Below are 15,128 nucleotides of genomic sequence, written 5' to 3' on the forward strand. Positions count from 1 at the left end.
AAGGAAGGAGATGAAGGAGGACATAAATCAGGCGGGACAGGAATGTGGGAGTTAAGGACGACGCGCGGCCTTTCCTCCCTCCCTCCCTCCCCCCTCACTCCTTCTCTCCTTCCTTCCTTCCCTCCTTCCTCCAGAGTTGGCCAAAGTGGACTAGGATTTATGACACTCCCTGGGAAACCCGAATTTCAGAGGGAGAGTTTCCAGCATTACCATAAAACACAGTGAATGTATCCACACACACACACACACACACACACACACACACACACACACACACACACACACACACACACACACACCTCTCCTTCCCCCTTTCTCTTTTCTATCTAGCCGTTCCCTTCCTCTTCTCTCCTTGTCTCTTTTTCACTTTCCTCCTTTTACTATTCTTCATCTTCTTTGTCACACCGTGTTCTTTAACTGTTTCTCTCTACCTTTACTTTTCATTTCCTTATCTTATCGTTTCTTCTTCGTTTCGTTCTTCTGTTCCAGCCATTTGTTTCGTCCAGTTTACTACTAAACGCTCGCGCCTCGCTTTGCCTCTTTGTCTCCCCTTTGCTTCACTCCACCATATTCACTTCTCGCATCTCCCGCTCTTCCTGCACTAGCCTCACAAATGTAGCCCTTTTCATCAAAAGTTCTTTACAATTTATCAAGGCTTTTTTTTTATTTAACTATACTGTTCTACGTTTAGTAATTATGATGATGGAATGCTGTTATACCAACCGTATCCCTCCCAGTACTTCGTTTCTTGACATCACCCTCGCCACGCACAACTCTCAGTTCTTCACCGACACAGTTTAACACCTCTCTCTTTCATCCTCCTGCCTAGGACGCGCGTGGTGTGCCCCATCATAGACGTCATCTCCGACGAGACCTTCGAGTACGTCACAGCCTCAGACATGACCTGGGGAGGCTTCAACTGGAAACTCAACTTCAGATGGTGAGTCGTTTCTCTCGCGTGTGTTGTTTATCATTGTGTGGGTGCTTGTTTGTTAGAATCCTTTTTTCAATATTTTTTTTTCTTTAATGTTGGTGGAGGGAATCTTTTGTCGCTTGGAGATTGGCTTGTCTTGTGTTCACCACCGGATGACTGATCGGCAAATGGCTTCGAAAGTTTAGTTTTGGTGAGCATTCCCCTTGTGACGAGAAAGTATGACGCTTCTCTGATTCATGTAGGGAAGTGGCAACCCACCATCATCTCCATCTTGCTCTTCTTCCTCCTCTTCCTGTGATCTCAGTCGTTTTGTATCGCCGCATACTCCCTTTACTCATTTCCTCGTCTTTCTCCTTTTATTTCCATTTGCTCAGTAATTTTGCTTATCGAATGCTTCACTTACACTTCTTTACGTTCACCAAGTCTCGCCATTCCTATTTTGAAGGAATCCAGTGAAGCGTCCTTTACTCCATTCTAATCCCTGTTAACCTTTACTTCAGCCTACCACCAGACCACATTACCGTCCTCGATGCCCTTCTTTTATCTTTACCTGCGTCCCTTAAAAGGTCACTGCGCCGCACTAGCGATGGAGACTTGGAGCTCACCCATGTTCTGAGATGGTTTGTTCCTTCATCACGACGATTTTCAAAGGCCGCAGATGATTACTCGGTTTTTTTTTTTTGCATGTTTTTGCATTAAATCGTGCGGAATCATTGTAATGCTATTATTGAAATCATGAAAATATGCTCTATAATTAGAGCATGTTCCAAGTAGTCGAGATGAATTGCCGTAATGTTTGAGAATGCGGTCCTCAGTTATTTTGGTCCTAATGTCTTTTCATCATGATTGCCTTACGGAATGGTTTACGAGGCGATGCAGCTGACACCTAAATAAGTCAAAATGAGCAGCGATGAAAGACGCGCTCTAATAAATGACAATGGACGATTCTTTACGTTGCGCCATATTTCAGCCTTCAGGATCACTGCGCCAGTTTGGCAATCAGAGCTCATTAAAGCCGTGCAAATATTCATATGTCACAGTGGACAGCGAGAAGCGACGCACTCGGACCATAGTGCACTAAATCAGATGGATGACCTCTTCCTAATTCCCGATTTGTTATAATTTTATGCTGACCTAATTTTTATTTTTAGTTTTGCCACTAAATACATGCCGTGTAAATATGAAACACAGAAAAAGTATACAGCTTTTTGATTAGCTAACATGCCAGATGTGAGAAAAATTATGTCAATCCATCTCTCTCTGACGCCTCGTTCATGTTGGGTGACCAAGGCAGAAGAGCCCCCGCCTCTCCTTATCGGAACACTTCCTTCTTGGGTGTTCAAACACTTGGCCTCTCCTAACACCTCTTTTACTCATACGCTCCTTTACTCAGTCCTTCCATCCTCCAAGTGTTCTTCCTCTTCTGTAACCACATTAAACTTGGCGTACACACACTTTCTTCACAGATTCTCCGCTCTTCATCCTCTCCCATGGCCATGCCAGAGCAGTGTGTTCCTTTTCACCCATTGCACTGCTCCACTCCAAAATCTTAAAAATTAACGTTGCTTAGCCCTCCTTAAATGTAGCTATATCACAGGGAAAAAAATATTATATATATATATATATATATATATATATATATATATATATATATATATATATATATATATATATATATATATATATATATATATATATATATATATATATATATATATATATATATATATATATATATATATATATATATATATATATATATATATGTATATATATATTTTTTTAAGGGGGATTTATGGCTTTCACACACACACACACACATATATATATATATATATATATATATATATATATATATATATATATATATATATATATATATATATATATATATATATATATATATATATATATATATATATATATATATATATTTTTTTTTTTTTTTTTTTTTTTTTTTTTTAAGGGGGATTTATGGCTTTCACTTTTATTTTTGGGTGTAAAATCATGCTAAGAGGAGCTAGACTTAAGTACTCAGGAATTCTTCATGGTGGTGGTGGCTGAGAACATAAGAACATAAATAAGCTAAGAGGAGTGCCTTGCACTGCCTGCAGATTACCCTCCCAGGCTCCCTAGATCCTAAGCCATACTGTACAAAAGTTATTAAAACTTTTTCTTGTATACTTTAACTTTAGAAACAGTGAAAACAAATGTGGTGTGATAAACTGTGCAACTTTATTTAGTTCCTGTTGTGGGTACACAGCTCTGCTCTTGAATGTTTCATTTACTTCTGTGTTCGTTCTGGTGTTTCATTGTTTTTGTGTGTTTGCATGTGATCCAGAGAAGCTATTATTGATGGTTCATGATCAGTCATTAGAATTTCAGGCCTCATTCTGACTCCTGTAGTATGAATTGCAAGATAGAGTTAAGGAGACTGGAGGTTAGAGGGAGGACTGGGAGTTAAGAAAATAAAAAAAGCAGAGTTAAGTGATAAGAAGTGGGAAGGAAAAGGAAAGAAATAGGAGTTAAAGAAGGAGGATGTTGGAATGAAGGAGATAAAAGTTAGGAGAGTGGAGGTTGACAGGGAAAGAGAATGGAGTTTGGGGGAAGGTGGTTGTGGTCAAGGGCCTGTTCACACAAGATGGTTGCAACTGCTCAGTAGTATTTTCAGTGTTAGTCTATGTAATTTTTCATATGTAACCACTGCAGTTTGGGGAATGCAAGGCCCCCCTCGCACACATGGTTGACATGCATGTTGAGGTACATATAAGTAAATGGCATCATTCACACAAGGCGGTGGAGCGCATGTTTTGAGAGCAGTGGGTAGCATCATTGGCTGTATGCCAGCCAATGTGAGAAGAGACTGTGCATTACCTTTCTCTTCTACTTTATCTTCATTTTCAATCCAAAGTTGGATGTTACATCCTTGTACACAACAATCTAACTTGCTCTCATGCCCATGCTCTTGAATCTTCTGAATTTTCAACTATCTGGCTATGACTGGAAATTTCACATCTCATCTCTAGCTAAAAACAGCTTCTATGAAGTTAGGCATTCTGAGTTGCCTCTGCCAATTTTCTCACCCCCCAGCTGCTAACTCTGTACAGAGGCTTTATCTGTCCATGTATGGTGTATGCTTCACATGTATGCCACTCTTTTAGACAAAGTGGAATCAAAAGCATTTTGTCTTATCAATCCCCTTATGTAACTGATTGTCTTCAGCCTCTCTCATCAAAGCAGTGTTGCATCTCTTGCTATCTTCCACTATTTTCATGCTAACTGCTCTTTTGATCTTGCTAACTGCATGCCTCCCCTCCTCCTGCAGCCTCACTGCACAAGACTCTACTTTCCCTCACCTCTACTCTGTCTACCTCTTTAATGCAAGAGTTAACCAGTATTCTCAATCATTCTCCCTTTCCTTTGGTAAACTCTAGAACTCTTGCCTGCTTCTGGAGTTTCTCCTTCCTCTTATTTGAACTCTTTCAAGAGGGAGGTTTCAAGATACATCCTCTATTATTTGATTTTTCTATTTGGAACCCTTTTTTTTTCTTTTTTTTTTCTTTTCTTTTTTTTTCTTCATAATATTTGGCCAGTTTCACTCTTACATTTAATGAAATAAAAACATGGCAACCCATGACAAGTTTCTGTTCTGGACAGATAGAATCCCTCATTATGGTATTGATTGAAGATACTCATATGTCCTTCTTCATAGTTCAACCAAATCATTGAATGATTTCACCAACATTCTCAAATAATTTAAAAACTTTTTGTCATGCTCTCTCATAGAGGGGTACAAGGTTGTAAACATGCCATGCATATGTCTGTCATGTAGAATTGGATGAACCCAACATTGTTTTTGTCACTGTTTGTGCCACTTCAAGCAGTGATGCAACTGCCAAACACCTGCCAACTTCTTCACATCCACTGCATGCCAGACCTCAGACCACTCACATGAAGCAAAAAAAAGGTGGATCAACCACATGGTTACACTGCAGTGCAAAACACATCATATGTAAGACTGCAGCATTAAATGTGTGGTGACTGCTGCAATTGCAATCACCTTGTGTGAACAGGCCCTAAGAAAGAATTTGGGAATTAAATGGAAAGAGCTTGGAGTGAAGAGGAAGAAGTGTGGAGTTAAAAGGATGTTGAAGTTTACAGGAGCTAGGAGTGGGTTAAAAGAGAGGCCCCTTCACTCCTTCATGGAATCCCACTTTATGAATGTAGAGATGATGGAGAGATAATGGTAAAAATTGGGATAAAATGTAGGCCTGGATAAAGTGGTTTGCCCCTGTACCTTGACACCACATTGTTTTTCATCTTTTCTTCATATATGGCTTTACTGCTATTTAACATTACATATTTTCTTAAGTTGCAAATTGGCTTGTGTTCTCCCCATGCAAGTGGTGGAGTGGTGCAGGCAAGTACATGGACGTCACTCATATGTTGAAATCTTTATTACAGGTACCGTGTTCCCCAGCGGGAGATGGAGAGGCGTGGAGGTGACAGAACCCAGCCATTGAGGACCCCAACCATGGCAGGAGGCCTCTTCGCTATCGACAAGGACTACTTTGAGAAGATTGGCCGTTATGATGAAGGAATGGACATCTGGGGAGGAGAGAACCTTGAAATGTCCTTTAGGGTAAGTGACATTAGAATGGCCTTCTGATGGGCAGTGGTCTTCCAGGGAGCAATTGTGATGTATTGATACACACACCATTATTCTTCATATTAGTTTTTATCTTTGATCATTTTGATTTCAGTATGCTTTCTCAACAGAGTGGCAAAGGAAAATAAGTGGTTAAGGCTTTGGAAAGATGTCTACTGATAAAGTTTAATAATTAGTTTTTTATGTATTTTACAAGAAACTTCTTGTACACATTTCTTACAATTCAGGTTACATGGCTCTGACTCCAGTTATTGTTAGCATTAGACCAAGTGCACTTAGTCTCATCAATCTTCCACCATTAAATTTACCGGAATTCAGCATCTTGTCACATTATCAATGTTAGAGATATAATGTGACTTTCATACTATACCTACCATAGCTATCCCTCTGAAACTGATGCCCATTATATTCAGTTCAAAATCATGTCACTTTTGTTCTACAATTCTTCAAATTTATATATACTAGTACTCTGGTGGTTCTGGAAGGAACTTGGTGCCAGTCATGATGAGATAGGCACCACAGGTTGCTGAACAAGCAGGGCACATGAAGGTTTTGAAGGGTAAGGTAATGTATTAGTAATAAGCAAACTGTGAGTCAGAATAACATCAAACTGGTGTTCAGATCTGGCAGTGTGGAGGCCAGCTAGAGATCATCCCCTGCTCCCACGTGGGCCATGTGTTCCGTGACAAGTCCCCGTACTCATTCCCGGGGGGTGTGGTCAACGTGGTCATGAAGAACTCTGCCCGTGTGGCTGAGGTCTGGATGGACGAGTGGAGAGACTTTTTCTTTGAGATGAACCCAGGTATCTGCTCCATTGCCCCCACTGCATTTCTCCTTAGACCTCATGACGGCCCAGCTCCACTTAGCCCCTGACCTCACCAACTCTGGCAATACAGAAGTGACCCTAAGGGAGATTTCTCCTGACAGACAGGAATACCCTGAGTGGTGTTCACCACTAACAATCTCTTACAGGATGTGTGAAGATGCATCACCATAAAAGTAGTGATTGAAGTAGCTTATTTTCCTTCTCTTCATTGGCTGTACTAACTGTATTCCAAAACTTCTTAACCACAAGAAGATCCAACTGTTTTCAGTGTTTGCTACAAACTTGCTGGTTAAAAATGTTGTGTGGAATTTAATAATTTCATCCAAGAATTATAGAAAAGGACATGAAAACAGCTGGAATTCGCAGGGTTGTGGGCTAGAGGCATAAAGCATCCTACCTTACCATCACTATTTTGGATTTCTACAGACCAGTTTCTTAGCTTATTAGATGATATAGAAATATTTATCCAAAATATTATGGTATTTTGGTGCATACTAACAGTGAAATTTTCCAGTGATGTATATAAAGCTCTTTCCACTAATATGCATTTAAAACCTTTCAGAAACTACTGAAAAGGTTGTGAAAAAATCATTGGCTGTTGCTGGTGGAGCTTAGTGGAATGTCAGACTAAATTACCATCTGTATGAAGAATGTTAAACGAATGTGCATCACCTTGAGTAAAAATTTTAAATATTACACATAAAAGAAGTATTATAGTTTTATTACAATATACTTCTCATAATAAACGCCAGGATATGGACATCCATTTTGATCCTAACATATACCTGTGGCAACATGTGTTGCATTGTTGTGGTGATTTGCATTTACTTTGCTGTTGAGGCAAAATTCAGACTGAGAGTTTCTTAGCTTGGGCAATATTTCCTCATTTCTCAACAAGAGTTGTTTCACATTTCATAGGATAAGCTGTCAAACAGAGAAGAGCTTTCCTGCATCAATTGTGGTATTTAAAGGCCATTTAAAAGGTGTGCAACACAAAGCAAAGCAAAGGACAAAAAATGCACAAGTATAAAATCCTTCATTGAAGAATATACATGTAATGTAAAAATGCATCCATATTTATTTTGAGTCATTCAGTCTGCAGATCACACCAAATAAGAGGAGGCAAGGTAATAATGCATAGCTGCATTTGATAAATGGATCATTTTGAAATCTCATAACTTTATGACTTGCAACAATTTGACATGTGTTCATAAGGTACACATGAGTTCAGCATGGGAGTGTGGTGGTTTCCCTTAGAATAACAGGTGCTCTCATTTTTTTCCCTTTTTATCTATTCAATTATTCATTTGTTTATATATTTATATTTTATTTTATTTTACTTCATTTTATTTTATTTGTTTATTTATTTTACTTTTTTATTTATCTATTTATTTATGTATTTATTTATTTATTTATTATTATTATTTTTTTTTTTATTATTTTTTTGAGAAACGAGGAATAACATTAAATAATACATATAGGTTATGAACACTCTTATCAACTATCCACATAATTACAAAGCTCTGAAGGCAGTGGCCAAAATGATATAGCCTTGTACATTTTAGAAGTGCAAGGGTCTCATCCAAGCAGCTTTGGGCGGTGATGGACCAATAGCAGCAAGCCTGTCTGGGGCCTTGGGTGCATAAAGGTGTATGGTTTAACTCCTCCCATCCCATCACAGTTGGAGGCTCTAGCACTGCTGCTTAGCTCACAGGTGGCTGAACCATCATTCCACAGGTGTGGATGTGTGGGGGTACCCTAGAGATCTCCACTTGCTCCCATGTGGGTCACGTGTTCCGCAAGTCCACTCCATACACCTTCCCTGGGGGGACATCCAAAATTGTAAACAAAAACAACGCACGTCTCGCCGAAGTGTGGCTGGACGACTGGAAAGAATTCTATTACAGCATTAACCCAGGTCAGCTACACACTGCCTACCCCTGCCACACACTGTCTGCCCTCCATCTCTGGTGCTGCCCACCCTTGCCACCAGCTGTTGTCTGTGTACACTGCTTCTTTTTCCTCACACCTTATGCATACCAAGTATATGTATGTACTGCTCATGTTCCTTTGTTTTCACAGTGAATATCTATGTATATACGTTTACTTTTTCAATATTAAACGTTGCCAGTTTCTGTCCACAAACTTAAATAATAGGAATACTGAACTTGCTCAGATGTGACATACCAGGTACAGCTGATTTTTCATCCCTGCACCAAAATAGAATTTAATGAAAAGAAAAAGACATCTTGTTATTAAACTGAGTCATATCTCTGTCTGGAATAAAGACGTCTCACTGTTTATTAAGACTAGAAAACTTGGTAGTTTGAGATTATAGACATATATGAAAATTAACTTTACCTTGTGGATTCAAAGCTTCATCTTCAACACTATCATTTTCTATGCCTTTCTCTCAGGGAAGCTCCCTGGCAAGGTACAAACAGGGAACAAATTGTTTTCAAAATATCCTGCCCATACATCTACATGTAACTCTCATTCATGCCATAGTGTACTTCCCTCCATCCTTTTCTTCAGTATTTTTTTGACGTGTTAGAAGTCTCCATGTCATTTGTGCCATATGCATACATCACTCCACAACACTGTCTTAGGTAGTAAACCTTTTCTAATTCCCTACATACACTATACACATAAAATCACAGGGTAGTTCTCAATCAATTCTTTAATAGCACATTTCAAACCTAAAACTTATTCTTCTGTTCCCATTATCTCTTACACTGTATCATTCACTTTTTTCTTACTCTACCAGCCATTGTATAGGAAGTCATTTTTATTACCATAATCCTTAATTAAAAAACTCCTATCACTTACTATCACTTTATGTCTCATAGCCATTTGTCAGTATGCATAATAAAACCCTCATTTGGAGGTTTTATAGACTGCTTTTAATTGATCTGTCTTTGAGCTTACTATCAATCTCACAATTTTTTTCCTACAGTCATTGATCCTTTCAGTCATTACTCCAGTATTTCTTATATAATTTCATAATCATTACTTATTATTTTAGGGACCTCTGCTGATATGTATTTCTTATCTTTATAAAACACTTTTAATTTGTACATTTCATACAGATTCTCTTCTCTTAAAATACCATCACACATTCCATGACATTTTCTTTTAACTTTAGTCACAAACCAATCTTCTGTTACAATGTCATTATCATAAATAAATAATATATATGAGTTTCTCTTTAACATCAGTGTGGAGCCAGCCCTCAACACATTCTCACAAATGCTATCTCCTCCATGTCTGTCTATATACCAGGCTATCATCCTCATGAAAAGGGGATACCCATACATGCAGTCACATCCACAAGCATTTCTTTGCACTTAAGCCTGCAAACCTCAAGGGGAAGAAGATCAAACTTTATCAGTCACACTATGCAAGAATAATATGAGTAGTACAAGATAATACTTAGAAAATTATTTAATTTATTGCTTAAAGAGAAAGATCCAAGAGTTGTGTGTCTTCCAGAAACTATATATATAATTATCAACTGAGGATATCTAAATTAAAAAATAGACAAAAATGTCATTTATAATGCACAAGGAAAATTAGAAAGGCTCACGTGTGATGACTGCAATACAGAAGCCCCACAACCCTTACTGAGCACATGATGCACTGTATTGCTTGATAGGTAATGTGCTGGGCCTTCATGCTTAGGTCCTGGGTTCCATCCACAACAGCACCCCTGTCCCAAAGCTCAGATTCATTTGAGCCTCCATATCATATGCTCAGTATTCCAATGTACTGAATGCGTCTTGGTTGTGCCCTAGTTTGAGACTGTACAAGTGGAAATGAACTGGTTTGAGGTGATACAGTGGTAAGCAGTAGTGAGATGTCCTCTTGGGTGGTGGCTTCACAGACCAACTCAAACCAGTTACACTGCTGGTGTCTAATTCTTCAGGAAAGGAGTTAACTTCTGAAATCCTTAGTAGTTTATCTAAGAAAAGGAAAGTTGTGCAATGACCTTAACACAGAGGTTCCATAGCCCCCATGGAGCATGAGGTGCACCTATTGCTAAGTTGGTAATGTCGTGGGCTGTCATGCTCAGGTCTCAAGTCTTATTTCCAACATGGCAGCTTTCCCATCAAGCTTTGATTTTTTGGGGGCTTCCAGATCAGTTGTTCAATATTTCAATGTACTGAGTGTGTTCTGGTTGTGCATTGATTTGAGGCTGTGCAAGTGGAACGTCCTCATTCGAGGCTAAACCCAGGATGGTAGTGACAAAAGTGGAGAGGATAAATGAAAAGCAGGAGTGATTAAGAGTACAGATTAAAGGGAAAAATAGAGAAAAAATGGTGGTTGCATATTTTTAGACAAGAGAAAATCATGGTTATATTAAAGGGTTCAGAAAGTTAAAAGTGCATTGCAGTTTGAACAAATACAAGGAGAGAAGCAAAGATGCAGAGAAAGGTCAGGAAATGTGGAATTAGGTAGAGTGATGGACTGATGTCATATCCTCTTGGTGGGCCAGCTCACTGGTATTAATTTTTCATAATATTTATAGTTCCATGACCACTCATATGTAAAATCAAGAATTCCTAAACATTTAACATGTATAAACATGTTCATAAAAAATAAAAGGTATGTTAGCTTAGTTAGCATGAAGTAAAGCTTTGCATAGTGAATTAGCATCTCTGCTTTAATGCTTTAATTTTTTTAAGTTTCAAGGAAGGAGAATTGTTACGCAGTGCCAAATGCTGTACATAGTATTTTTAGTAGAATGCCACTAGACTTTTCAATAAATGCCTGCAAATAAATGCACATGCTTGTGTAAATACAGGGCCATTCTTAGCATAGTGCCTCTTCATCTTATTTTAACCAATTTAAATTATTACCTGTGTGTACAGAAGACAGCTGCACAGAAAGCCTTTGTTTTTCTCTAACTTACTGCATTCCTTTTTGCATTGAAACTGAATTCTTCTGATATACTTAAGTACATAGAGTTTTGTACAGACTTTATGTAGAAAGTATCTTCAATAGTGTCTTACTATTGAATGATTTTATTTTTTACTGATTTATTGATTTTCAACTTTTTTTATCTTAAGATTTTCAAGAAAGATATTAAACCTTAAACCATAACTTTAAACTTGTAACCAGTGTAATATTAAACTATATATATATATATATATATATATATATATATATATATATATATATATATATATATATATATATATATATATATATATATATATATATATATATATATATATATATATAATCCAGAATATGTCATATTTATAATTACAATTTTTCATCATTATAAAGTCAAAAATTTGGAGATCATGTAAGTTGTAGAAAATTAAACCCTTTTGTGCATCATAGACACTAAGAAAACACCAGACATCACTGGTGTAGTTGTGTGGCAAAGGTATAGAAGTGTAGAGCACCACCATCACCACCACCACCACCACCACCACCACCACCATGCCTTGGCTTACCCACTTCCTTCCCTAACCATGCACTTGCCCCAAAAATAACTACAAACTCTCATCCAAGGATTGGACTGCAGCTGTTTTGACAAATGTTCAGCTTGAAAGAACTAGATGTATAATGACCTTTTTTAACTTGTTTGATGTAGTAGCAACCATTCAAGAGTATAATACTTTCCACCATTTTGATATAAAGACTTGACCATAAGGACTGCAGATTCCCTTATCATAGATGTAATCCCTACACCTAAGTTAATTATGCTTTCCTGCTACAGTTGAAAAATTTTACTTGTAAATTTGTTTTAACTTCACATAAATCTTAATGTGTTGAATATCTGACATAAGAACGCAGGGTTGTGGACTTGTCATAAAACCAAAGAGTGACATAACTGCACTAGCAATCACTGGATCCTAACTGAATAAGTTGAATGGTTGGTGGTTCAGGCGCGCGGAGTGTGGATTACGGGGATGTGAGCGAGCGCAGGAAGCTCAGGAAGGACCTTAAGTGCAAGAGTTTCCGTTGGTTCCTGGAGAACATCTACCCTGAGTCCCAGATGCCTCTTGACTACTACTATCTGGGAGAGGTAAGATGCTACCCTCTGCAGTGGAATGACTAATCCTTTGCAATTTTAGTCTTCAGAAAAATATTTTTTCATGATGAAAATTAAAGTAGTGCATGTTTAAAACTTGTTTCATACTGTGTATTGTGGTATGAATCTTTCTCTGTCATTACTTCCTAATTAAAGGGAATTCTTAATGATGTCAGGTACTGGTAGATATACAAGTGCAGTACAAGTGAACAGGTTAATACACATAAAATCTTAATTTTACTGTAGTGACAGTTTTGCATTTTTTATATGATTTCTGCATAATATGGTGTTAGGATCCATATTTGTTATTTGTTATTCTATTAGAGTGTTAGTGTGTTGCATTTATATGTTTTGATACATTTTTAGCCTCAGACATAATTTTAGCAGATTCGTACATGAAGGTACTTGACTTCTCATTAATCCTCATGCAGATTCGCAACGTGGAGACACAGAGCTGCCTGGACACTCTGGGCCGCAAGAGTGGGGAGAATCTGGGCACCAGCTACTGCCATGGGCTGGGAGGCAACCAGGTATGACCACAGAGAACAGCTGCTTATTATGAAGTCTTAAGTTCTTGCAGTGTTTTTTTTTTTCAAGTGAGCATAGAGGTGCATGGTTCATTCCAGACTGTACTCCTGTAGTATTTTGTACTCTGAAATGCCTGGCAACAGTGCTGTATTAGGAAAATATAATTTAAATCTTAAGATGTTCGTCACTTTTTTTTTTTTTTTTTTTTATGATTGAAAAATTTTTAAATAGGAGAAAGATCAGCTGCACAGACGCAGATACAGTGTATGTGTATATGTATGGCTTCCTATATCTCTTAGACTCTCTTTGAGTTAAAGAGGAGCTATTTGGCTACTCCTGTTAACTGGCATAAAGTGTACCACTTAGAGGCATTTCTTGGGAGTGGTGCATTTCAGCAGATGAAAACTACTGGTGGGTGATATGGACCACCACTGCCTTCTACTGCTGGTGAGAGGCAGTGGTGGGCAGAACCGAGTAAGTCATTCTGCTTGGTCTTGATCTTTAGCAACTCAATACATATTAGCTTATTAAATTGAAATGAAGGTGGTAAAGTTCATAATAGATGTTGATGGTATTTTGTTATTATTGCTGAAATTGTTGTTGCATTGACTATATAACTTTTTGTACCTTTAACTTTACTGAAGCTGAAGTTTTATTGTTGTTTACTTATGTGGTTGTATTACATAATGAAACTATGAAATGTATACAAGTGATTCTGATGCAGTGCCTCATCTGTCTTTTGGTTTATGAAAAAGTTGTTTGTACATATACATAATTCCAGAAGATTGTAGAAAATTATTTTACTGTTATCCATTTTGAATAATAGTTTTTGAAGCTTTGTATTAATAAGGAGATTTGTATAAAAGTATGTTGTTGCCTACTTTCATACATTTTTATTCCATCTTGAATATTCTTAAGTTGTCTTTAATGACGAATACAATTATATACATGAAATAGAATACTCATTTCAGTTATTTATACAATACTAGTACTACTCTATTCATAAGAAGTTTCATATTTTAATGTGCGAATATATCTTCTAGGTGTTTGCCTACACCAAGAGGCAGCAGATCATGTCTGATGACAACTGCCTGGATGCATCCAACCCAAGTGGACCAGTGAAGCTTGTGCGCTGCCATGGAATGGGTGGCAATCAGATGTGGACCTACAATCAAGCGGTACTGTAGCACAATCTGACAAGCAAATTAAAGTCAGAGTCAGTCAAGTGGTTGGGGTGGTGAGAGGGGATGGTAAAAGTACACAAGAGTAGTGTGAATGCTGTATGTAAGTGCAAGAGGTACATTCCTCTGAAATGGGAGGGTACAGTGCTGAAGAGTATATGAGAGGAAGGAAGGAAGAGAGAGGAGAATGAGAAGATTAGAGCATGCAGGGAAGGGATGCAAAGATAAGAATGATTAATGGAAATTCTTAAGTCACGGCCATCCTCTTTTTGATAGTCCTTAGCAATGAATGTCAAATATTAATAGATAGATAAATTCATATTCAAGGCTTAAAAAATAGTTTCCTCAAGTAAAATATATTTGAACAAGAGGGAAATTGTAGTATAAGTAAAATACTGTGGAACCTCGGTTACTGAAAGCCTCTCTTTTTGAACAAATTGGTTTAAAAAAAAATTTGAACTCGTTATTGCTTTCAGTTCTAGAACAAAGTTACTTGGTTTCAAATATTAAAAGATAGCAAAAGCTGCCATTTATTACTAATTTATAGTTTCTATAAATATTTACTTCATTTTTATATATTTGGAGGAGAGACACAGTGCAAGACAATAATTCAATCTTTGAAATAAGGCATATGTGATCCCACTGAAAAACCTTGATGTAAACAAACAGTTTTCGGTGCTCAGGAGCTATCCCAAGCCACCTGTGGCTTTCTCAATGACCCCCAGTGCCATTACTACTGCACAGTAGCTTTTTCTAGAAGCAATATGTCTAAATTTTATGATCACCTTCATTTTGGTAGTAACTAAATTGCTCCTTTCTGTCTCTCTCTACAAGGCTTCCCTCACTAGATCAGTGACAAAGAATACTTGCATGGTCCAAACAGTATCTTCTGATGAGTTTTGTGTTACAAAGTTCATCCAATACATCGTTTCTGGATAAATAAT

General features: G+C 37.5%; 1 protein-coding gene across 2 annotated transcripts in view; it reads left to right on the plus strand.

Annotated features, from left to right (window-relative positions):
* Window positions 1-15,128, plus strand: part of LOC135089082 (polypeptide N-acetylgalactosaminyltransferase 5-like) — an 83,133-nt gene that overhangs the window by 62,424 nt on the left and 5,581 nt on the right. Inside the window, exons 6-11 of one of the 2 annotated variants that reach the window (XM_063984313.1) lie at window positions 830-940; window positions 5,399-5,576; window positions 6,225-6,405; window positions 12,330-12,469; window positions 12,907-13,005; window positions 14,047-14,181. In XM_063984313.1, the coding sequence (XP_063840383.1) occupies window positions 830-940; window positions 5,399-5,576; window positions 6,225-6,405; window positions 12,330-12,469; window positions 12,907-13,005; window positions 14,047-14,181 (844 nt within the window). Of the gene's footprint in view, window positions 1-829; window positions 941-5,398; window positions 5,577-6,224; window positions 6,406-8,166; window positions 8,348-12,329; window positions 12,470-12,906; window positions 13,006-14,046; window positions 14,182-15,128 lie in introns of both variants that reach the window. The other variant, XM_063984305.1, reaches the window with a different exon arrangement.

Source organism: Scylla paramamosain, chromosome 3, assembly GCF_035594125.1.
Source record: "Scylla paramamosain isolate STU-SP2022 chromosome 3, ASM3559412v1, whole genome shotgun sequence".
In the NCBI taxonomy this organism is placed as follows: Eukaryota; Metazoa; Arthropoda; class Malacostraca; order Decapoda; family Portunidae; genus Scylla; species Scylla paramamosain.